At 37.2% G+C, this 25,104-nt stretch overlaps 2 protein-coding genes across 8 annotated transcripts in view; both read left to right on the top strand.

The window, feature by feature from the left end:
• Positions 1-7,785: 7,785 nt before the first annotated feature.
• LOC140783655 (protein JINGUBANG-like) lies at positions 7,786-9,556 on the top strand. The gene has a single exon (XM_073130604.1). The coding sequence runs from the start codon at positions 7,933-7,935 to the stop codon at positions 9,313-9,315; it is 1,383 nt and encodes a 460-aa protein (XP_072986705.1). The 5' UTR covers positions 7,786-7,932; the 3' UTR covers positions 9,316-9,556.
• Positions 9,557-9,929: 373 nt separating this feature from the next.
• Positions 9,930-25,104, top strand: part of LOC140785227 (uncharacterized) — a 65,626-nt gene continuing 50,451 nt past the window's right edge. For 3 of the 7 annotated variants that reach the window (XR_012108407.1, XR_012108408.1, XR_012108409.1), the window contains exons 1-6: positions 9,930-10,346; positions 10,434-10,518; positions 11,796-14,065; positions 22,976-23,090; positions 23,502-24,386; positions 24,720-25,026. Coding sequence is in view for 3 of the 7 variants with exons in the window: in XM_073133007.1 (XP_072989108.1) it covers positions 10,066-10,346; positions 10,434-10,518; positions 11,796-14,065; positions 22,976-23,090; positions 23,502-24,386; positions 24,720-25,026 (3,943 nt within the window). In the remaining 4 variants the exon portion in view is untranslated. Of the gene's footprint in view, positions 10,347-10,433; positions 10,519-11,795; positions 14,066-22,975; positions 23,091-23,501; positions 24,387-24,719; positions 25,027-25,104 lie in introns of those variants that run through there. The other 4 variants (XM_073133009.1, XR_012108406.1, XM_073133007.1 and 1 more) reach the window with 4 other exon arrangements.

Here is a 25,104-nt window from a genome sequence, read left to right as displayed (position 1 = left end):
GATTATGGACATTAACTATAATATTTTTCCTTTTCACTAAGGTGGATATATTAGAAAAAGAAAGAGGATATGTTCATTACGTTATCGTACCACACTGCTCCAAGTACCAAGACGCATCAAGATAATTAACCAATATTTCATCGAGATATTAGGAAACTTCTTTTTTTGCGTCAAGCTTTACGTTGAGATCACACTCCAGCTCTGATATTATTCATTATGCACAGCATTACATCAACTGTCTATAGCACATGCAATTATTATGTGATCCTATCTGGTCATACAAAATAAAATAGTCACGATAAACTCAGATATATCTCTCAATAGAAGAAAAACTTTATGACAACAATAAATTACCTATTTAACTAAAAGAGCTTTCATAGTCTTCACCTCTATTAAAAAAAAGAAGATATAATTAAACTAGTGTTATCAGTTAGGCTAAGACACACATGAAAGGCCTAATCAAACACCTTGTATGTACACACACACACACACACGACTTTATTGGGTTTTGACCATTCTGAGTGTTTTTTATAGTTCCAACTACTTCGTCAACTTGAGAGAAATTATATATAATTTAATGGATTATACCTTATATTTTTATTATTTATAAATTAAACTTTATAGATTAATGAATATGTAGAAAATACTTTAGTGTTAGATCTGTTAATTAAACTTAATCAAAACCTCTAAATTAAATTGAATATATAAAAAAAATTATAAAATTACTCTTAACTAAGTCATACTAAGGGTATTTTAGTTACTTCAAAAATAAAATATCTTTACTTAATAAAATATTCTGACGACGTTAGTTTAATTCTAACAAAAATTTTTTGCACATATTTACTAAATTATATACTCGATTTATAAATAGTAAAAATATAAAGTGTAAATTATAATTTCATTATAAAAAAAAGATATACAAATTTTCTTATATTTTAAAAAGATTAGGATTTGAAAAATAAAAGTCCCATAATGGAGGGGGCTATTTTTGAAAATTTCCATATAAAGTAAAGTGATAAAATCTGGGCCGGAATAGTGGTTGTAGTACTGGATCAATAGGGAAAGCATAAAAAATAAATAGGAAAAGCATACGTCATGGTGCTGTAACGCTGACGTGAACCTCCACTAAGCCTCGGCTCCACGTGGCCGGGGTAGTTTCTAGAAGTCCTATGAATAAAAGGAACGCTAATAAAGAATGACCTGGATGGGGATCGAAATTTGCACGTTATTAATGTGCTCCAACTTCCAACCTAATTTAAATGTTTTTGGTGAGAAAACGGTTGGCAAGTTACTCTTCTCTGCAACCTTCTTTAAAGGAGGTAGATATACATTTCAATTGTGTTATCTCAAAGCTTAATCTAATATGATATCAAAGTATGTTCTATTGCCATATTAGTTTCGGTATTTACACCATTAGTTTTAGATGAAAATTTTAATAATTATAGTGGCCAAGGAGGTTGGATGAAACCATATTCGTTGAAGTTGCTCTGGTTAGTGGGATTCGGAGAATCTCCGGTTGGTCACCAGCTTCCACAATTTGGCCTCTTGGAGATTCTTGCCCTTTGACTCCTTGCTAGCCTCCCTCAATTCTTATTGCTACATGCCTTGGTTAGTACTAGCTGGGCTCATAGCCTCCGGAAGACTTCCTCGTAGGGATGAAAACGAGTCGAATTAATTCTGACTCAACCCGCTATCCGACCCGACTCGGATCGGATTCGAATAAAAAATTTATATCCGATTCGGATACAAGTCGAATATAATTTTTGAATTCGAATACAGATATCTGATATCCGTTTACTCGCATATATTTTTAAATGATCTATAGTTTTTAGTTTGTTTATTTAAATAGTAAGTATTAATATTATTACTAATGATATGTTATATATTATTTATAGAAATTAATTTTTCTAATCTTATATGTATTTAACATACAAAAAATTTATTTTTTGTGAAATTCTTAATATTTTTATGTTAATTATGTCTAAATAAAAAATTATAACTTATTTAAAATTGGATCAATATCCGTTTAAGGTTTAATTCTCTATTCGAAAAATTATTCGTATCTATTTAGTTATGATATGAGTTTAAATTTCGCTATCCGTCTAATATTCATATCTAAATTTGTATCCAGAATAAAAATATGAATTCGGATATGAATTAAATACTATCCGATTCGTATTCGATACGTTTTCACCCTAGGCTCCCTATCCTTCCAAAATGCAGATCTTCCTTTAGCTTACAATCCTTCACAAAATCCACATGGTGGATCTCTTGGCTAGGAAGGGGCTTCACGTACCCTTTCTATACATTCTATGCTGTGACACTCATGAATCCCTATTGACACTTGCTTAATGAGTATGTCTTCCTCTGATTACTTTGAGATTTCTTTATTCCACCACTAGGTCTGACCTCGCCTCCGCCGTCAATTCAAAAGTAATGGTCATCTCGAAGGTTGTCTTCTTTATGATTGGTGCTAAGAAAAGCTAGCAATGAATCACTTCTTCAGTCTTCTATGATGGTTACTATAGAAGGAACTGAATTTTATGATCTTCGGGTAGGAGGCTTAAACAACCATCGGCTTGCCTTCTTCCTCGATAGATATTTGGTAGGCATGGCAATTAAAATTCTTATCTTCTTCGCAAATTTCTTTTAACTCCTTTTCTGCTCTCATATTTTCTTCGTCACACTTTATCTCGCTTCTTACGGTGCTCAACCAACCATTAAAAAAAAAGATAACATTGGGAATAAAAGTAGCAATATTCCTATATTATATTAGTATTGGTGGGCCCAAGGACAACGAGCAAAATTTGGACTTGAAATCTTCGGTTTCCTCCTACAAGTGAGCAAATGTATTGATATTAAACTAGATCGAGATGACCATAGCAATGACACGTCGTCGTAGGAAATGATTGCATGTTGCACGACTGCTATTTATCGCTTGAAGCAATCTTTATTTAAGATATATACAAATATATTTATATATATCTGCCTAACTAGTAACTAGGCATGTTTCCCGACGTGCATATATCTACTATAATATTAAAATGAATGCCACATTGCAAGGTGCCCATGGCTATCTACTGATACCCATCGTTACAACTGTATATTGTATACGTCACAAGATCTATCTACTACTAATTATTATAATCATAAAGTGTACGTATCTGGAAATTAGATACATCTATGTTTCAGCCAACGAGACATGTGTCCATTAAGGAAAGCTACTGTATCCTTCTACGCGAAATATTTTTTTAATGGGTCGGTGATTCCCGAGATCTTTAGGATATATATATTTATTGAGGAACAAAAGTTATTTTAATACTAGCACCTCATTAATTAATATCTCCGAGTGCTTCATATTTAATTCATGCCCCGGTAGTACGACGTAGCATGGCAAAACAAAATGCTTGTTCTTTTCAGCATATAGCTGGAGCTGATGCTTATCTACGTGTTAGAATTACAAATTAATATTGCAAAGTTAGGCAGTTATATATATATATGTATATCATCAGCAAGATGTCATGCCAATACCTGTTACAGTAACACATCAAGCATGACGAGAGTAACAACAATGTATATAGAGTTTAAGCTTTTGGTGAAACATGAGCAATTAAAAAGGATTTGTCGTTAGTTTTGAGACATTTTAGTACTTGAGAAACAGGTAAACGTAATAATATATAAGGATGTTAATTTACATACTCCTCATTGATTTCTTTTATTGATAAATAGTTCATAGTCTAATCATAAGTTGGATATATGTGCTAGTATTTTTTGGTACATAAGTTGAACATACGGATTAATCTTCTTAAGAAGATGCCACAAATAGGTCTAACTAGGAACCAAAACGAGCTAAAACAAATATACACATGCATAATTTATTTTACAAAGAAATTTATGCTCATAAATATTATCTTCCGCTGTGGGTGGGTATGCTCATACTATTATAATACAATTTAGTTTTTTTAAATATTATAATTATTGTTATTTTATTTTAGAATACTATAATGTCATCGAAATTATTATCTTATTTTCGAGAGCATAATTTTATTGGCTCAAGTTTAACTAATCTCAGTTAAAACTTGAATAAGATCCAGTATCCCGATGATATTAATATTTAAAAATAAGAAAACCAATAATTTAACCCGGGAAAAGGATCCTTCCTTTAGGACTAACAATAATGACACTTTTGACATATTTGGATGGTTTAAATGATAACTATGATGCTTGGAAGGTATAATGATAATAATATTTTTTTTTTAAAACGTAAAAGATCTTAAATTATGATCAAAGACTTTGAAAGATACTCTAATTGACCAAAAAATGGTCAAGATAACATTAATTTGGGCTTGTAGCTGTGACACGTTTAGGCCTAAAACCTTAGCGCATTAGATCATATGGCACCCGAACAAATGATTGCAGTAAGTCTTAGGAAAACAAACTTCTCCTGCTACGTGGCAGCTTCTGGGCTGGGTTGGAGAATAAATCTCAACTACCTGCCCATACTGAGGGACACGAGTGGCGGTCGGAGAGGCAGCAAAAAGAGAGGCTATATTCTAAGCCTCTAAGGTTCGGTTTAATCACAAAAATAAATAAATAAATATTATATATATATATATACGAGTTGGCTTCTATTTTAAATAATTTTTACATAATTTTGAATATTAGGAAAAGTCGGTTTTGTCTATATATAAATTGTTTTTAATACTTCGAAATCTGTCTAATATTAGTCGATGTCAAAGTACAATAAAAGAAAATGTTTTCTTATGTAATTAAAAAATTAATGAAAACTATTTTACACTAAAAAAGGATATTTTAGTTATATATATATATATATATATAATTTTAAATTTAATTGGAATGATAATTTCAGTGGCAATTATAATATTTTAAAAACTTTTAATAGTAATCTTGCAAAAAGAAAAAAATTAATTTTGAATTTGAGAGAGTTAGAAGTTATATGATTTAATGTATTTCAATATACTACTTTTATAGTGTTAAATGATAAACCACCGTAAATAAAAGACTTGAATCTCCGTTCTTCTTTTTATTAAAGACTGAAAATTGTGTTTTAACATCCACTTTAAGATATTGTATGTGAACCCATTTTAGCATTGGAAATAATATTGTTCGAGATTTGTAAACTAAAAAGAAAAAATTGCGCTATAAGGAATTCTTTATAGTTCGCCCAAAAAATTTCGATACTCTTAATTTAAACACTTAATCCTCATGTAGTTTGAACTAAAATGTAACCGTAAATTTTCCATTAACAAAAATATGAAATAATAATTTTGCCCTGGTATATATATTAAGAAGTTATGGGTGAACAATATTTCTCATTTGATGTAAAAAATAATTTTTGTCATATAATTATGATCTTATAGTTGAAGAAATTTGCAGATGGTTGATATCGTCAATTATGATTAAAAAAAGTAACAATTACATATTGGTTTAGATCGAGAAGTTAAGTACTTAAATTAAAAGTTCAATATATTTTTATAATTGGGTCAAACCATAGGGAGCAAATTGCAATAATTCCAATTAAAATTTAATTTTTGTGTTATGCTATATAAAAAAAAAACTTTATATATATCTACTATCTCGAATTGATGAAGCCAAAAGACCCTTTAATTTGTGGTTAGAGGGTTTATCTATGACATGGATGAGTTTAAAGTTAATATTACCATTGTTTAGATTAAGATTTTGATGTTTCGCTAGTCATCCTCACTATTATTATTATTTTTTTGCTTTGTCCGTATGGATTCATTTTCTGGATCACAGCTAAGCTTGTCAAATTTTCTTTGAAACCATAGAAATTTGGGTGAAATTTTGATCCTTTTTCTCAGAATACTTGAAAATTCTTCATGGATCAATCTTATCCATACAATGAAAAATTATTGTTGACGTTTACATATATTAGGATAGCGTTGTACGTACCAAACGATGGATGAATGGACCAGTAACGCTCCAAATGGTGAACCTCATGAGCTAACGAAAGGCTATCAAGCATCACCCCATGAAAGTGAGTGATGTTTAGGTTATTCTTGATAAAATATTGCAGAGTATTACTGATGTTTAGTAATTTTCTTACAATAAAAGTAAGAAGTTTTTAAGAAAATTATTATTAGAAACATCTAACCTTTTGAAATTATTATGATTAACACCCTATAACACAAGTATTTATCATTTGACAGTAAATACTATATATTAGTAATGTTCGTAGAATCATCTAATATTTTACTTGCTCCGCTTATCTCTCATAGAATCTTTTTATGATGTATGCCAAACAATTAGGTTAATTACATCTGGACACTACGAATTATATCCTATTTTTACATGGATTCTTTTTTGACATAATGTTAACATATTTTATTCTTAAAATTTCTCCCCTTTATTCTCTCTATAATAAAGATAATATAATCCATAAAGAGCTTAAAATTGATCAGATGAGCACAGTATATGTTTTTAATAAAAATATCTGATGAAAGGCTAACAGAAGGAATAATTTGGAGGTTTTACATAATTAAAGGGTCCTATGGGAAAGTAGACACTAATAATTAACTATATAGGTGTACTTATTCCTTATTTTCAAGAGCAACTAAATACCTTTTACTTTACCCAGCTCTGGTGTTAAATTTAACTCAGCTATGTTAATGATAATAAACGTAAAATATATGGTATAAATTATTAAAATTTTCAAATCGTTATCAACTGCCGTAACGGCTACTCTACCCACGGTAACCGCCCACATTTATCGCGCTTTGGCTTTCTCCCACCGCCGGCGTGTCATCTCACATGCCCATCATCACGAGCGACACCAAACTTAGCCTTCGGTTCGCTCTTTGGGACAAATACGTCTTTAACTTGCAAGGAAAAAGGCCATTTCGCCATCTCAATTACAAGTCAAACTCGAGGGGCATCTCATTCAAGTATGCCACCTCGGCCGTCGTCAAACCCTCGCGGTCAACCTCGGCGACGTGTCGCGCTGTCAGAGGTTAGAAGCATCACGCTACAGTGAGCTGCGGCTGAGTTTGTTGGAGTACCAACTAATTTTGCCCTTTTTGGGACACGTATCGTATCTCGTTTGCCACTCGGTGGGACTTTGTATATTTTTTCTAGCATTTAAATGAGGCAGCGGCACGCAAAACTGGACAGGAATTTGCCATAAATGTATCTGATATTGTTTGTCGCAATAATTACATTTAGATCCTCTAATTCATTGTCAATTTTCACATAAAAGTACTTTTTTTTTTCTTTTAGTACATTCATTCTTTTAACTATGCAGAACTTTCGGAGAAATTGACGTAGAGAAGCTGGAATGATATTAAAGGAAGATTGTGAATTTTTGTCCATCTTTTAAGTTAATTATTTAGTTGAAATTTCTAACAAAATATTAAGAGATAATATTTTTTTCTTAAGAATGTGAAAGTGATCCACAGTAATTATTGAATGAGGGGTATAAATATATTAGTTCAAAAAAAAAAAGAGAAGAGTCTATAAGAATACATTCAACAGTTTAGACGATCTAGAATGTAGCTAACGCTATTGCTCAGCATTGTTGTATCTCTCCAATAATGGGAGCGGGTATCCAATCCCGCAAAGCTACAAGAATTTGGACACGTTACCTGATGTAGGTGATCGAACGCCACGGTAGCACGACGTTCCAACAAACCGACGCCACTTCCGATTTCAAACGCACTCGATTGCTTGCGTCATAAGTTTCCGTCCTTACACGTGGCGGGAGCGCGTTTTTAGACCAGTGACCACCCTTGTTTCCCACCCGACTATATAAATTGACACCCAAACCCCATTACTAGACCTCTTTAGTGTTAACCTTTCTCCACTTTGCATCTTCTTTCCTACCAAAACTTGACGCTTTCGGCTTTCTTGTAACCCGGACTTCCTATCGATTCTAGCTAATTAATTTTATCCGCCATGAGGGCTAAGCTCTTCAACCTTCTACGTTCGGATCCGACGATCAAATCCCACAGCGAGGAAGAAGACTCGATCCACAACGATCCCATTTCCCCCATGGCGAGCCCAGGCTACGCTTCCGACCTCAACCCAACGAGCACTGCCACGTCTCCGTACTACCTCTCTCCTTGGAACCCAGCTGCCGCTTCCCCATTCGCAAAGTCCCCGTGGACCCACCTCCCGGCTCTGTCCGACGTGGACCCTAAGACCGGGCTCATCTACTCCCTCGTCCGCGAGGAGGGCCACGTCTACTCCCTCGCCGCCTCCGGCGACCTCCTCTATACAGGGTCGGATAGTAAAAATATCCGGGTCTGGAAGAACCGGCGCGAGTTCGCCGGGTTCAAATCCAGTAGCGGCCTCGTGAAGGCGATCGTTATCTCCGGGGATAAGATATTCACGGGTCACCAGGACGGTAAAATCCGGATCTGGAAGGTCTCCCCAAAGGATCCGTCTGTCTACAGACGAGTCGGATCTCTCCCGAGGCTAAAGGATTTCCTGAAGAGCTCCATCAACCCGTCTAATTACGTGGAGGTCAGGCGGCACAAGAACACGGTGTGGATCCGCCACTTCGACGCCGTGTCCTGCCTTAGCCTGGATGAGGGGGCGGGGCTCCTGTATTCTGGATCCTGGGATAAGACCGTTAAGGTGTGGCGGGTTTCGGATTCGAAGTGCCTGGAATCAATCCCCGCCCACGACGACGCCGTCAACTCGGTGGCTGCGTTCGATGGAATGGTGTTCACGGGTTCAGCGGACGGAACCGTTAAGGTGTGGCGCCGGGAGGTGGGGAACGGTGGGGCCGTGCGGCATGTGGCGGTGCGGACGCTGCTAAAGGGGGAGAGCGCCGTGACGGCACTCGCGGTGGCACGTGAGGCTGGGGTGGTGTACTCCGGGTCGTCGGATGGGGCGGTGCATCATTGGGATCTGAGGCGGCGGATGGAGTACGGAGGGGTGCTCCGCGGGCACACGATGGCGGTGCTGTGCCTGGCGGCGGCGGGGAGTTTGGTCATCAGCGGGTCCGCAGACAAGACTCTGTGCGTGTGGAGGAGGGGGAAGGAGGAGGGGCACGTGAGGGTCACGGTGCTCGCCGGCCACGCGGGGCCGATCAAGTGCGTGGCGGCGGAGGTGGAGGCGGAGGAAAGGGAGGTGGCGAGGGGCCCACGGTGGGTGGTTTATAGCGGGAGTCTCGACCGGTCGGTCAAAGTTTGGCTCGTGTCGGAGAACGGCGGCCAGGTAATTGAGCGCACGCCTCCGCACGTGTGGGGGAGTGTGGCCGGTCGTCACGAGTGGCCGCGTCGGTCGCCGATGCACTTGCGCGGGAGGCAGGAAGGGCCGCGGAAGGCGTGATGGAGAGTTGGAGCACGTGCGGGATCGCCAGAGAGGAGTTGTAAATAAACTAAAAGGTTGCATGATTGAGGTTTTACATGTACAGCATCGGGGGAACACAAAGAAAAATTGTGTTGAGTGACGGTCGAGCTAACGTTTGATATAGGAATATAACTGATGTTTCGGTTGGATATATAATTGGTTGTGATTTGTGAGAAGATGTACTTTTTTTATTGTTAATTTGCAAGTAGTTCTCCTACAATTGCGTGTCATTTCTTTGTTATTATTATTTTAAATGAAAAGTCTGTAGACAACTAGACACGATAATAATCATTAATGATCAGAAGTGCAAGATATATCCAATTAACATATATATATATATAGCTATATCAGTGCAAGACATATCCAATTAACATATATATATATATAGCTATATCTAGTTGTAAGATCTATTTGGGCCGGGCGTCCTGGGCTAGGCCCTTTCCCAACCTCGTATGACAAGCAAGAATGCGTTTCCCCTCTTCCAGGATAATGCGATTCCCAGTCCCGCCGAGGTGTGCAGCATATTAGAAGCCCACCGCGACATCAAGAATCCTGCATTTCTTAGAAGACTATTTAAGGCGGTCATACCGGTCGTTTCTTCTCTTATCCCTCTCAATTCTCCACTTCTTCCCTCGCTCCGTATCCGTTAGGGTTCTTAAATCCATGACGTTCTTGGCGGGACTCGATCGATGAAAGAATCCAATCACTAGTTTCGGCTATCATACGGCGATGTTCTTTTCTGAGGCATTGCGATCGAAGATTGCCTCGCGGCTTCGGCCATGGCTGCAAGACGATCCGGATCTTGAGCTCAAACTAGGGTTTCTAAAATCGCATGGTAGGGCGAAGAACCTATCCTTCGATCCGTCCGCTCTCAATCCTTTGATCGAGGAGTCCACTTCCTTAATTTTCAAAAGCGTTACGGTTAGGGAGCTAGATATTCGCGTTTCTCCGTGGTCATTTCCTTCACTTGTCGTTCAGTTGACAGGTCTTGATGTGATCCTAGCTCCCAGGTTCATTTCTTGATTCTTTCCCCGCTCCTTGATATATAAATATGCAATTTATAGAATATTGTGGATTTTTCTTGCTTTCTTTTGAAGAAAAACTGTCGTCAAGAGGCGTAGGAATTCCAAAGATTTGGCTGCGGAGGACAGAAAGAGAGTGATCGAATCGGTTGATCCCCAGGTACATAAGATCCCTTTGATGCGAGCACAACTTATGTGTGATTGCATCTTGATCCTAAATGCATGAGATTAAATTCAGTTCATGGTGTTAAATGGATTCTTCATGATATGAAATGTTATGCGGAAACTACTCCTTTATGTGTTACTGTAGTGTAGCAACTGTGAATACACGATGCAGAATTTGAAAGGCAAGAAAATATTGTTATTTGTGAGTAAACAAAGATCAATGTGGTTTGCCTTTCTGTGTAGCATCTGTTGTCTCATTGTTCTCAGTGGGGGCATGTACATTGCTACGGTGTCCTCTAGCTTATTCAAGGTTGATTTATCAGGCAGTGTAATAATACAGAGGTTACCTTTATTTTAAATATGGTAAAACAACAGAGTGGTCATAACATCATTTGTTGATTTATTGATTTCACATCAGTTCTTGTGTCAATGTATTACCACCAAGGATAATAAACCCCAAGTGCCAAGAATATGCATTTATTTATTTTTGTTTGCATGGACATTTGGTGGATTAGGAGAAGATTTCAAGTGACAGAAACTAAATGACAAACTAGAGTAGATGCTCTCATAAAGCCAACTATAGCTTCTTGCCGGAGGGAGAAATACTATCTTGGATCGGCAGGAATAATAGTAGACTTAAAAGATGGATCCTACAACTAAATATGTAATGTAAATCAGTTCACAAGTTATCTGCGGACTAATTAGAGAGCCAGCCTCCCAAAATCAAATGAATCTGCACCTACCACCTACCAAAAAGGTGTATGTGTGTGAGCCCACAAATAGCAAGTGATGTATTGGATTGATGTTTACTTTGACTTAGTTGAGAAGGTTGAGGCCTTGAGGGTATTTGGGCACGTAAAGAATGAATTTCCTAAAAAATGTAGCTAATAAAAGAATGAAAGAGGTTTATGAATAAAAAGGCAAGAGCTACCCACAACTTGAGACTCCAGGTATTATATTTGTGAATTCTTCCATGGAATCTGTTTGAACACCGACATCTTATCCGTAATGATTTTACTTCCTTTGAAGATGCAGTAATTTTGTGCATCTGTAGATATCTTATAGTAGTTAATAACCAGTCATAGTCATGATTTTATTATGATCATGTATGTGGGTAACTGGGTACATCATTGTTTTCTGTCTTTTGCATGAAAAAAATGAGATCATATGTTTGTAAGCCATGCAGACAGGAAATGATGTTTTTGTTCTGAATTCGTTCAACTTAATGCTGGCTCAAATTCCAAGGAGTTTTTTATGTGTGTCTATTTGCAGGGTGCCTTGTTGCATGAACTGATTGAAAGTCTTTCAGTCAGATCCCCAGGAAATCCTCTCTTGACAGTGTTTTTTAATGCTGTTCTAAGGTCCTGCCAGGTACGATTCCAAGATATTCAGTTCCAGTTTCAATGTGTTAACAAGTCCCATGCTTTTATCTTGAAGTCGAATGACATTTGCTTGGAAGCTAAGCTTCTTTGCTGCAGCTCTTTATTCAGAGGATTAATGGGATCTTTACTTTTTTCAAGAAAGAAGAACATTTTGGGTATTAGTTGCAGTAATGTGGAGTTTGTATTAAAGGAGAATGATCACATAGATTGTATCACATCTTTAATGAGCTTGTCCATTTCTGCTAGACTAGATATCTTCCGACCTGCTGCCTTTGACATTCAAATTCCACATATACACTACAAATTGTCACCAAAGACTATCCCTTTAATTCTGTTAATGTTGAATACCTCATCATCTGAAGGACTTAACTGTGTTAGGAATGGTCAAGAACTGTGGAAGATTGCTGCAGAAAAAGTCGGTCATTTGACTGTAGGTCACAAATTTTCTTTGCACAGCATTATCAACACTGTTGTTCTATGGCAACGGTATGTTTATGCTTACATGTTACTGCTACTGTCAGTTGGATATCCCTCTGAAAAGATATTAAAAGATAACTGTGATATGATTGAAAGTAACAAAAACCTTTCTAGATGTCTAAGACATCATTTGAAAATAGTAAGTGAACTGGAGGAGAAAATTCCTGCAGAGGCTGTGGCAAGGGCTCGCCGCATAGCACGCTGCAGAACATTTTCTCAGTCATGCTCAACTGATCAGAGGTCATCGGTCACTCTTGTACTTGCCTCAGTTCTGAATGTCTTTTCACTGATTTCACTTCTATGGAAGTATGTCACATCCATATTTCAGTCACTGTCATGGCTTTCTTCTGTATCGAGACTTTTGGGCCTGCAGCAAATAACACGGAAATCTCCTGGGCATGATCTTGTTGATGTTCTTAATCCTTCAGATACAAAACTCCATTTCAGTTTTTATGTAGGGGAACTGTGTATTACTTTATCATCAATCACTCATTATGCTCCAACTACTGAAGCTTTAGAGCAAGGAACTAAGCTTTATCATTTACGATCGCCTTCATTTTGTGTTACAATGAAGTCATTGTGCTTGATTTGCTCAGCTGATAGCATTTTAAAATCTTTATTCATCTCTTTTGGCCAATTGAAAGTGTGCGTATCTTGTTCTCCAAAAGTATCTGCCATCAACAATGATACAAGAGCCAAGAGAAATCCATCTTTCACAGCACACAAACCTGACAAAGGCAAAGGCATTACATCGAAGATAATCCTATGGAGCGACCCTGCCAGCCCAAATTACCTCTCAGAGCGACATGCTGCTGAATCTTCGGATTCACATGACAGTGCTTCAGCCTCCTTTTTGGAGAACAATTTGGAAGAGCTGTGGTCAAATTGGACGGCCATTAGCCATAGATATGAAGAAATGATTCCTAAGAACATAGAGCAGCCCTTTTTCCTTTATGAGTTTAAATCTTCTCTTGTGGACACATACTTGAGTAACTGTGACTACAGCCTTCAGCATTGCAGATTGACTCTTGGGAAATTGAATTGTGAGTTAGGTTGCTCAACTATGTTGTTAATCTGTCTCCTATCTAAGCAAATCCATCAGTGTTTCCATCTGACTGAGATAAATGAAAGAAAGCAAATTCCTGCAAGTTCTTCAAATGCTGCTGAAGTACCTGAAATCAGAGTGCATGATTGGTTTGATTTATACAGTGGTGCAGTGATGAATGTGGTTCTAAAACTGATACCAAATCAGATCCTTCAAATTGGAGCCTTCATTGCTGGCCCAAGTATTAGGATACTGTTGCAAGAAGAACAATCACTATATGAAATTGAACATGAAAATATACCTATCATTCCTCAGATAAGTAGCAATTCTTGCTTTGTGCTTGATCTTGCAAATGTTGAGTTTGCCATGTGGCCAGCTTCCAAAGCTTTCTCATCTGCACTGATGGCTAATTCAAATTATGATGTCATTGATAGCAAATGCCTTTGTTTGAAAGAGCCTCCAGCCGAAGATACTCAAGAAGAGAATATGAATATGGGATACGTCTCTCGAGGGCACATCACACTTGATGCTTGCTTGAAGTTTATTGGTCTAGCTGTTTTAATTAGTGATTTAGAAGTAAACCAGCAGTCCCATATTGTTGGGCCCATGTCAGCAGAATTCCATTTGTCAACATGCAGGTAGAATTTCTAGATACCCTTTTAATGGTGGTTCTCATTTATACTGTGATATTCAATTTATAAGTCATTTTAGGCAACTTTTGCCATATTTTCAGCATAATTTTAACTCTTTGTTACATTTGAATGATATTAATCCTGGTGAGAATAAAAATATTTTGTTATGCTCTAGTGAGCTTGCAGATATGGATGTATTCATGTAGCTTCCCAAGTCGGATAGTTTAATCAGTAAATCTGTAGCAGGTAGACCACACCTTTTATGCAGTCTTCTAACAGCACTATGGAGGTTACAATTGGTCCCTATTTCTCTGCACAGAGTCTTTTACTAGGATTACAAGTGCTGCACTAATGGTTTTTTCATCATTTTGCTTTCCTCCAACCCTTCAATTTATATTGTTCCTTCATGTGATTATAGCACTCTTTTGCGTGATAGAGCTGTCCAACTATGGAATCCCATATGTCCAAAACGTGTTGAAGACTTTTTTCTTACCCTGTGTATATCAGCAAGAGTTTCCTGATTAGCCCCCGTTCCTTGTGAGGGCTAGCTCTTTGAATCTTATTATGCTCCAGTAAATTGCCGTTACACAATATAGGGAAACTTATAGTTAGTGTCACGAATTATTAAAGGATATGCAGAAATCTGCTTCCGTCCTCTGTCATTTGTACTTTTAGTAGGATGTTCATCAAGGAAAGTGAAGGTTTTAAATAGGGATTGCCATTCTAGTGGCACGCCACTATGCTATGCCAAGTGTGGGCATGATAGGCATGGCGTGGGCATTGTAGCAAGCCGGCAAGCATGGTTTAGCACGACATTTTTTTTTCCCTATTCTCTTTCTATTTAAGCCATTAATTGCTATGTTTTATAAAAATATTGTTTATGGTTTAGGGACACTCAAGATATGGACTATTAGATAACTAACTATATTACATCATACAATAAAGCAAGGTTTTGAAACTCAATATGAGGATTAGGATCGACCATTAGAAAAATGATATATATTGGCCATATCAGCTATATCGGTCGTATCAGTCACCTGGATTTTATCGAACTCTTTTTACTTATGTAAAATTCTAAATATTATTTAAAAATGCAGAAAAATTTTAACAGAAAAATAAGAAAATAAAAATTAGTCACATAAAACTTAAAAACTAAAGAAAAAATCCACTAAAAAAACTATGATGAATTCCCACTTGAATTTGACAAATATTTATAATTGTAAACTACTATTGCAGAACATAGATCGTTGTTCTGTAGCAGTAAGAGAAGATTAGTTAAAAAATGGGTGAGAAAAAGAGGAGAAATAAGAAAAAAATATTCATTTGAGTTCACCAGATTGCGGAGTAGTTGGAGGGGCTTATCGAATCGGCTACTAGATGAGCTCGGTGAAGTGTGAGGGATGAGAGGAGAGTGTGTGTGAGAGATAGAGGGTAAATATTGGAAACTTGAAAACTCAGATTAATAAGTTCAAACTAAATCTTAAATTTTTTTAGTTTCGGCTGATACTGCTGAGTTTCTATTGATATGGCCGATACGACTGATACAGCCGAAATAGGCCGATCTCAGGCCAAAAATAGACACTATACTGGTTTCGGGTCTAGATTGGTTATGACCGATTAGTATCGGGATCGACCAATTTTGGGATCCATGCAATAAAGTAAGCGCAAATCATTTATCTCTCTATTAGAAACATTCATCTGCTGCCACTAGGATAATGCCACAGTATCAACACAAATACTGGCGATAATCACAGAAGATAGTCCACTAGTAGTATTCCAATTTTGATTTCAATCTTCTGAATTTTGAAAATTTGGGCAAGTAATTTGCGGCAAAAATCAAATTTGCTTAAATTCCTGATGCAAAACGTGGTGGAGAAAGATGAAATAGGAAAATTCATGATTCAAATTTCACACCTCCACCATAAAAAGTGGTTTCACACCAAAATCCTCTAAAGAATAAATCACATAAACTTTCATTAAGTTCCAACGAAAATATAACGGGTCTATATATAGACCTACAATGGAATTAAACAAAAACACCCTACATAGGAAATAAACAAAAGACACCCTAAATAAATAAAAATCAGAACCAGATCCCTATATGAGGGATCATCAACTGTCGGCGCCTCCTGCGCTGGTACACACGCCATCGCGTCCTATCGGTGATGTCGCATCATTCTCCCCGGGTGGGAGAGAAGTCGACTCCGTCGAGTGTGCTGCTCTGCTGCTCTCATACTGCTCTAAGGTATCGGGGTGATGCACCTCCAAATCATGACGATCAAGCCACGTGTCGTCAGATGTAGGCCGTCCTTTCCAACGTACTAGATACCGTTGGGATCCACCTTTTCTAGTTGAAATAATTTCATCATCTAAAATTTTATCAATTTCGTCTGCTGTGTTAGGTGGAATATTGGAAAGTGGAGGTAAAGAGGGTCTCTCATAAACAAAGCTCATAGGTAGGCTCAGTATCTAGTGGGTTATCCGGAGTAAAATCTGGACCTTTATAAGCTACTAGATCCTCAATATTAAAAGTAGAATTGATGCCGAAATCACTAGGGAGATCTAGAACATAAGCATTATCATTAATTTTCTTGAGAATTTTAAAAGGTCCGGCACTTCGTGCATGCAACTTTTTGACAGTTCCAGGTGGAAACCGCTCCGGACGTATCCAGACCATCACAAAGTCTCCAACATTAAATTCTTTGAATCTCCTTCTTAGATCAACTCGAATTTTATAATTAGTATTATTTTGAGCAATTCTGTTACTGATTTCTTTATGCAAGTCATGAATATGATGCGAATGCAGATGCAGACTCAGACAACCTATGATAATGGGATATAAGAATGAGATTTATAGGTTGTCTAGGTTTGTAACCATATACTATCTCAGTTGGACTCAGACCTATGGATCTATTAACAAAATTATTGTATGCAAATTCAGCAGTTGACAGTTTTTGATCCCAGTCTCTTAGATTCTCGCCGACAAGAGTTCTCAGTAGGTTACCTAAGCTCCTATTGACTACTTCAGTTTGCCTGTCAGTTTGTGGATGGAAAGCAGTTGAATACTGAAGCTTAGTTCCCATTTTATGCCATAGGGTTTTCCAAAAATAACTAGTGAATTTTACATCCCTAACTGATACAATAGTTTTTGGTAGCCTGTGCAACTTAACGATTTCGTCAAAATAGATTTTAGCAACTCGAGAGGCGTCAAAAGTTCGGGAACAGGGTATAAAGTGGGCCATCTTTGAAAATCGATCTACCACCACAAGAACAGAATCATGCTTTCGGGTAGTCTTTGGAAGTCCAAGTACGAAGTCCATACTAACATCTTGCCAAGGGCAATTAGGAACCGGTAAATGCGTGTACAACCCTGTATTTTGCTTTCGCTGCTTGGCGAGTTGATATGCATGACATCGACTAACAAGTCTCATAACATCTCTCTTTAAGCTTGGCCAGAAAAATCGATGTTCCGTAGCTTCAATAGTTTTTGCATGCCCAAAATGTCCAGCTAAACCCTCAGCATGCAATTCCCAAATTAAAAATTTCCTTAACGAGGTGCTGGGAATGCATAACCTTCGGGACTTAAATAGATAGCCATCCTGCAAGATGAAACCATCTATTTCTTGAGTCGCTCCATCGCTTAATAAATTGTAAACTTCATGAAAATTCGGACATGATTCATATTCAATTTTGATCGAATCCTATTACTTCTGCGTTCATCCTTGAAAGAAGAATCATGCGACGACTCAGTGCATTAGCTGCTTTGTTGTCTGCTCCGGACTTATGTCGCAAGGTGTACGTATAGTCCTGGAGAAATTCGACCCACCTACCGTGTCTAGCATTAAGCTTCTTCTGGGAGTTAAGGTACTGAAGAGCTTCATGGTCAGAGAAGATTACAAATTCTTGAGGAAGCAAATAATGCCTTCAGTGGCAAAGAGATTGAATCACAGCATAAAATTTCTTATCGTAAGTGGTATATCGTTGTCTAGTTTCATTCAGCTTTTCACTAAAGTAGACAATCGGATGGCCCTCTTGGCTCAGGATTCCCCCTATACCAACTCTAAAAGCGTCACAAGTGACCTCAAAAACTTTAGTAAAATCGGGGAGTCGCATGACAGGGGCTTCCACCATTTTTTTTTTATTTCAGTGAAAGCTTTAGTAGCACTTGCTGGCCACTTAAATTCATCTTTCTTGAGGCATTCTGTTATTGGAGCCATAATGGTACTAAACCCTTTGATGAACCGACGATAGAAGGTAGCGAGTCCATGAAAACTTCTCACGTCTCTTATGGTACGGGGTTCATGCCACTCTTTAATAGCTTTGATCTTATCAGGGTCAGCAGGACACTCCTCAGATGAAACAATGAAATCCAAGAAAACAACTTTGTTTGTCAGAAACGTACATTTCTTAGGGTTTGCATATAGTTGCTCTTTCCTCAAGATAGCGCAGACTTGATGAAGATGATCTATATGTTGTTCCCGAGATCGACTATAGATAAAGATGTCATCAAAGTATATGACTAAAAATTGTCCCATAAAAGGTCATAATATTTGAGTCATCACTCTCATGAAAGTACTCGGAGCATTAGTCAAGCCAAAAGGCATAACTGTCCATTCATATAACCCATCTTTTGTTTTAAACACAGTCTTCCATTCATCTCCAGGGCGTATACGAATTTGGTGATAGCCACTTTTTAAATCTATCTTTGAAAATATCGTGGCCCCTATCATCATGTCCAGCATGTCACTCAAATGAGGAATGGGGAAATGGTACTTTACCGTTATTCGATTAATAGCGCGGTTGTCGACGCACATACGCCAGGTTCCATCTTTCTTTGGCGTTAACAATGCGAGAATTGCGCAAAGGCTTAGGCTTTCCTTCAGAAAGCCTTTTCTCAATAACTCGTCAACTTGCCGTTTGAGTTCAGCGTGTTCAGTTGGGTTAAGTCTGTAATGAGGCAAGTTAGGAAAAGATGCACCCGGGACGATCACATGTTGAATATCTCTCATTGGTGGCAATTCATCCGGGAGATCCTCTGGAAAGACATTCGAGAATTCCTCAATCACAGCAGTGGCTTCAAAAGGAATCGATTCACTAGGCTCATTCAGAATTTCTTGAACAGCAAGAATCAAAATAGGAGTTCCTTTATTCATCTCGCGTTCAATGCTTCTCGCACTAATCAAGTTGACTTTATTGTCCGAGTGGATGGGATCAGACTTCTTTTCCATCTTACCACCTCTAGGCTGCGATGGAAGAATCTTGATTTTCTTACCCTCGTGTTCAAACATGCAGATATTTGAACGACCATAAATATGCACATCATTATCAAATAGCCAAGGTCTTCCAAGGATAATTTGACCCACATCCATGGTCAATACATCACACCAGATTTTATCCTTATAAATCGTGAATTCAATTGGAACCAAACAACGCTCTTTTATTTCCAACGTGGTTGAATTGATCCACGAAACCTTGTAAGGATTAGGATGGGAAACTGCTCTCAGGTTTAGTTTTGAAATAATGGTGGAGGACACGGCATTTATACAGCTGCCACTATCCACAATTACTTTACAATTTTTACCTCCAATTTTTGTGAACGTGTGGAAAATGGAGCTGCGCCTCCAATCATCATTAACTTTAGGTTGAGAGAGGGCACATCTAACAACATGTAACCTTGCGGAGTCTATGTGCCTCAGGCATCCTAGGGTATTTTCTTCCTCTTCATCTTTAAAATCTCCTTCTTCACCGTCTACATGGTGAACATACCCATCAAAGTCTTGCTCGGAGTCTTTGTTCGAAGGGTTCCTCAATTAAACTTATTTTATACGAGCTCGCACAATTTGCAGCAACATGTCCATAGCCTTGACACTAATAGCATTTGACCCGAGGATTAATCTTAGAAAAGTCTCTCTCGATGTTTTTATCGTTGTATTCTACCTTGGATTATGAAGGGCTAGGGGTAGATCGATTAAAAGATTGACTGGTAGATTTGGCTTTATGAGGACTTGTGGAGGATTTATGAATTTGAGGTCTTGTTTCATAATTTCTTGGGATGTGGTTAGGTCTAGACTCCTCTAAGTCTTGAACTAAGCTGTAGGCCTTTTCCAAAGTATCAACATTACGAGCAAAAAGTTCACTTCTCAATTATTCACGTAGGCCAGCCCTAAATCTAGACAAGATTTGCATAGGGGTTTCTGATTCGATCACGCTACACCGAACAAGCAATTCATCAAAAGCCGCAACGTAATCCTTAGCTGACTTACTCCCTTGGGTAAGTCGGTTCCATCTGTCTAGAAGCTTAGGGTAATAGGAAGGTGGGAGATATTTACGTTTTAGTTCATTTTTCATGTCAACCCAAATTTCAATTAGAAGCTCACCTCTAATCTCACGAAGAGTCTCAACATTGGTCCAGTATTGATTTGCTTTTCCAGTCCAAGAAGTGTTGTGGATCTAGACGACCATCAAATATCGGAGCATCAATTTTAATTCTTCGAACGTACCGTTCATCAGGATCTCGCTCATTCCCTTGAAAATGTTGACGAGGTAAAGGAGTGGGAGATTCACCACATTCAAGGTCAGGGCGGTGATTATTTTGAGGAGCGATGTGCTCATGGGGTCTTTCTACCCTATATAGTCGTTTATCGGTCACCCATTGATACCCAAGCAAAGTATCTTGAGTATCTCTGACTTGTTGAGCTAAGGTACCTAGTTGTCCCATAATGTCGTCGAGCTTTTTACTAAGTTCAGGATCCATATTGCTACTGCTGGACTCACTAGAATCATTGAGGTGATAAGCCTTACCTCTACGTGTTGGCATACACTAATATGCAATGAGTGAGTTATGTATTGCTTTATATTATATATATATATCCATTTTTTTTTATCTTTTTAATTTTATGCTTGCTAATTTAAATAAAATTAAATAATGTTCTAACCTAATGGAATGCAGACGTCTCCTATATTTAATCTAAATACAAATGTCTTAATCTAAATGATATGAGATGATATGCTATGCAATCAAGAAAATCTTAAAAATGAATACTTACTTGAATTTAGATTTTCTGTTCAGGAGATTCAAAGACTAATATCAAGACTTAATGGTTTTTAAACAAAAGTCGCATTTAATAAATACCAAACCCTTTAAATTTCTTTCCAAAAATTGACATAATACTAATATTCTATTTGGCACAGTTCATCTCTTAATATCAGGATTAAAGCATATAAGGTTTCTATATAGTCTCTCCCTCACTATATGTGGACAGCAGGAATTGGTAAAAGTTTAGAGATGATACTAGAAAAGAATGGCCCAAAAATATTTAATACATTGAAAAGAGCATGTACCTGGCCATGCGGTGGTGATTCCGCGATGACAATAGATTCTTTTTGTTACTCGTCGACGGTAATTTCCTTGCTCGTCGTACGCCGGATTTCTTGACGTTCCGGTGTTCGTGGAGCGATTGGTCGTGCGAAAAATAAATGTGGAGCGGCGTAGAACCCGGGAGGAGGGACGTCTATAAACTAGGATCCTTCGCTTTGATACCAAAATGATGCAAAACGTGGTGGAGAAAGATGAAATAGAAAAATAAGAAGGGAAGGAATGGGGTTTCACACCTCCACCCTAAGAAGTGGTTTCATACCAAAATCCTCTAAAGAATAAATTACATAAACTTTCATTTAGTTTCAAAGAAAATATAACGGGTCTATATATAAACCTACAATGGAATTAAGCAAAAACACCCTACATAGGAAATAAACAAAAGACACCATAAATAAATAAAAATCAGAATCAAATCCCTATAGGAGGGATCATCAACTGTCGGCGCCTCCTGCGCTGGTACACACGCCATCACGTCCTATCAGTGATGTCCGCATCAATTCCACTAATTTAAGGTGTAAAATAAACCTTTTGTAATTGTACACCTACCTCAATCATGGTAGATCTACTCGAACTTTACCTCAAATAATGGAAAACTTTGACAGAAGAAAAGTCACCTTGACACCTTTCTTCGGCAATCTTACCTCCAATCCAATGTTGAGAAAGCCAGAAGTTCCTCTTATACCACCCCACCTTAGAACTCTTCCTAAGCCCTCGAGGAAGACAGGAGGAGGTGTAAAGAGCTGAAAGAGACCACATAAGTGCTCCCCTTAACTTTACCATAATAGATACACATAAGAATATATACTGCCCGATACTTGTGACTGATTGGCACGGTAGTAGTATCAAGCGGCACAACTTATTGCTTCTAACATATGGATGGTATATCTGGGGCCTCTTTTTTGAGATTTTGTAGGCTGACTTGGTCCTTATTTTAGAAGTACATTACCAGATTACACATCATCATCATGGTGGCTGCATCCTCACAACTATTATTATGAAGGTGCAAATAGACAAGCATAGAATGTTATAACTATGTATATTGCTCTTAGAATGATTGTTGTGCATGAAGTACGGAATTATGGATTATTGTGGTGATCAATATAAGAAACATTTGAAGTGCTGTTTGTGAATAGCTAGAAATAAAAATACTCGGGAAGATGAATAGGATTTGGATTTGCACTTTAGTTACAACTTACAAAGTCTCAACACTTCTTAGGTTGTGAATTATTATAATTGTTTCAAGCATATAAAACCTTTGAGCTTGTCCACATTTAAGTATTTGATGTTAAATGTAATTATTAACCTCTTTCTCTGTAAATTGCATAATCCTTTGTTTTATTTCCAAATATTATTTCTTTGGGATGATATTTGAAGTATAACCATATTGATTTCTATATGGATCTTTGTTGTAACTTTATAATGTATGATTTGAGGTATGTAAGGAGACAAATTTCTGCCCTTTCATGACATGTGGGTTCCTCTGTCATTGGTATTTTTATGTTAAAGTTGATCAAACATTCATCTTTATACTTCTCCAGAGACTATCTTCACTCCTTATCTGCGTCAAGAGATGCTCTATCAGTGGCCTTAACTGGCAGCATAAAAAATGCTGCTGTTTTCTTATGCATGGATGAATTATGGACTGTCCTTCAGGTTAGTGTAATTCTATTGTCCTTATCTTTTGTTTTTGTTCGGATCTTTATTATCACATAATTTGAATAGCAAACTCGAGTTGTTTAAAACTTCACATAAATAAATAAATAAATCATGGTTTGAAGTTTCGTATTTGACCCCTAGGGAGAACAAAAATTTCGGGCTGGAACAGTTTTGGTTCAAATTGATAGTAGTCTGAAACCAAGATCAAAATCAGCAATCATATTAGTTTCGCCCTTAAACAAATGAGGTTCATCATTAGTTTTTGATAAGTTTCTTATAGTAGTATTTTGTCTTAGCAAAATCTTAAACCATGGAATCAATGTAGACAGATCTGTAAACATTTCCTATATTTGAGTTTGCTTTTCTTCAACTCATTCCTCAATGCACATAACTACTGCTTCTTTACAGGTTCTTGAAGACATGTGCTTGGTGGTGTCTTCGGCATCTACAAATTTTGATTATCTTTCTCTTGGCTCTTCTCAAGATTTTATTAGAATGTTAATGACTTCAGACAAGAAAGATAACTTGGTGGAATCTAATATTAATCATGAAACTATGATTACTGAGAATAGACAAGTTGTATTCGAATTTGCACTTAATTTTGATCCTGTTGAAATCATTCTTAAAGGCTCAAGGAAAAACAATGATGCTAGGCTTGATTCTGATTTGGCCTTGAGCAGAATGTCATCTACTTGCACAGGAGTAGTAAGAGAGGATGTGCTTAATTTCTTAAAATCAGGCATTGGATTCTACATTCAAAATTCTTGTATCAAATTCTCCTTTGGTCGACCTCATATAGAACTACTAGTTCATTTCTTTGAAATACAGTCAATTATATTTAATAGTCATACTCAGATGAGAACTTCCATTGATATGTTGCAACAATATAAAACCATGGCATATACTCCCATTGGTAATTTATATGAGTTCACTATTTCCAATTGCAAGCTTCTTTTTCAAGTTGGCTATCATAGCAACTCTGTACCTGCAAGTGCTTGTTCTGTTTCCAGTGAGTGCAGTACCTCATATACACTTGGAAGTTCACATACAAATGATGGGGGATCAAAGGATGCATCAGATGGTCCTAATCATGGCTTCGAAGCAGGTCAATCACATGCTACTAGTGCTTGCTCAGGAGTAGATTGTTGGCTTCTTGCTGAAATCATAATTGGCGACGTTTTTATGGCAGAATATGGTTTAAAAAATTCTTTGACTGGAGCCTATGAACCCAGTAATATTCAAATCTCTATTTTTGTTCATGAAGATTTTCAGACAATCATATGCAAAATTCAGGTGCTTATCAGATCTTGATGGTTAAGCATTTAATGTGAATCATATTGCTTTGCTTTCTTTCTGTTGCATATGTTTCCTATAAGCTCGACTCTTTATTTTTTTTTGAACTATTCCCCTATTTTCTTTCAGACTGTCCTCACCATTTCTGTCAATTCGCTCAAGTTATTTTTTCTTGGTTGTAAGAAATGCTAGTCAAAGCTATCCTACTTAGCCTACTGCTATACTTGATTTGTTTTATCCAATACTTTTTTGTTGGTAAATTTCATATAAATTCAATATTTTATTTTTCAAAGATTCTTTTGCACACTCTTATGCATTTTGACAATTTGGCAGGGTGGCTTCATCTTTCTGGAAACTACAGCACTAGCTAAGTTTGTTGACTGTTGTAAAATATATCTTCTGCTTATTAAGAGTCGCTTATTGTGGATGTTAAACCCATCTAGACAATTATCAGTAAAAGATGGAAAAAATGCCTATCTGAATGAGATTATCACTAAATCTTCTGATCAGAATGGGATAAGCAGTGTACCCTCAGCATCTTACTCAGAAGAGAAGAAAGCATTTCAATGGAACTTTGTTGAGGATTTCAAAGTGGATTTGTCTCAGTTTTCTCTTATTCTTTCTGATGTGAATGGATCTGGTAAATAAATTCAACGTCCCTTGTTTGGTCCAAAGTTCAAAGTTAAAACCTCTGTGCAAATGCTGATGTAATTGTTAA

This window comes from Typha latifolia, chromosome 3 (assembly GCF_019914945.1).
Source record: "Typha latifolia isolate L0001 chromosome 3, TyphaL0001v2, whole genome shotgun sequence".
Taxonomy (NCBI): domain Eukaryota; kingdom Viridiplantae; phylum Streptophyta; class Magnoliopsida; order Poales; family Typhaceae; genus Typha; species Typha latifolia.
Note: the sequence above shows the minus strand (reverse complement) of the source record. Positions and strands in the feature narration are given on the sequence as shown.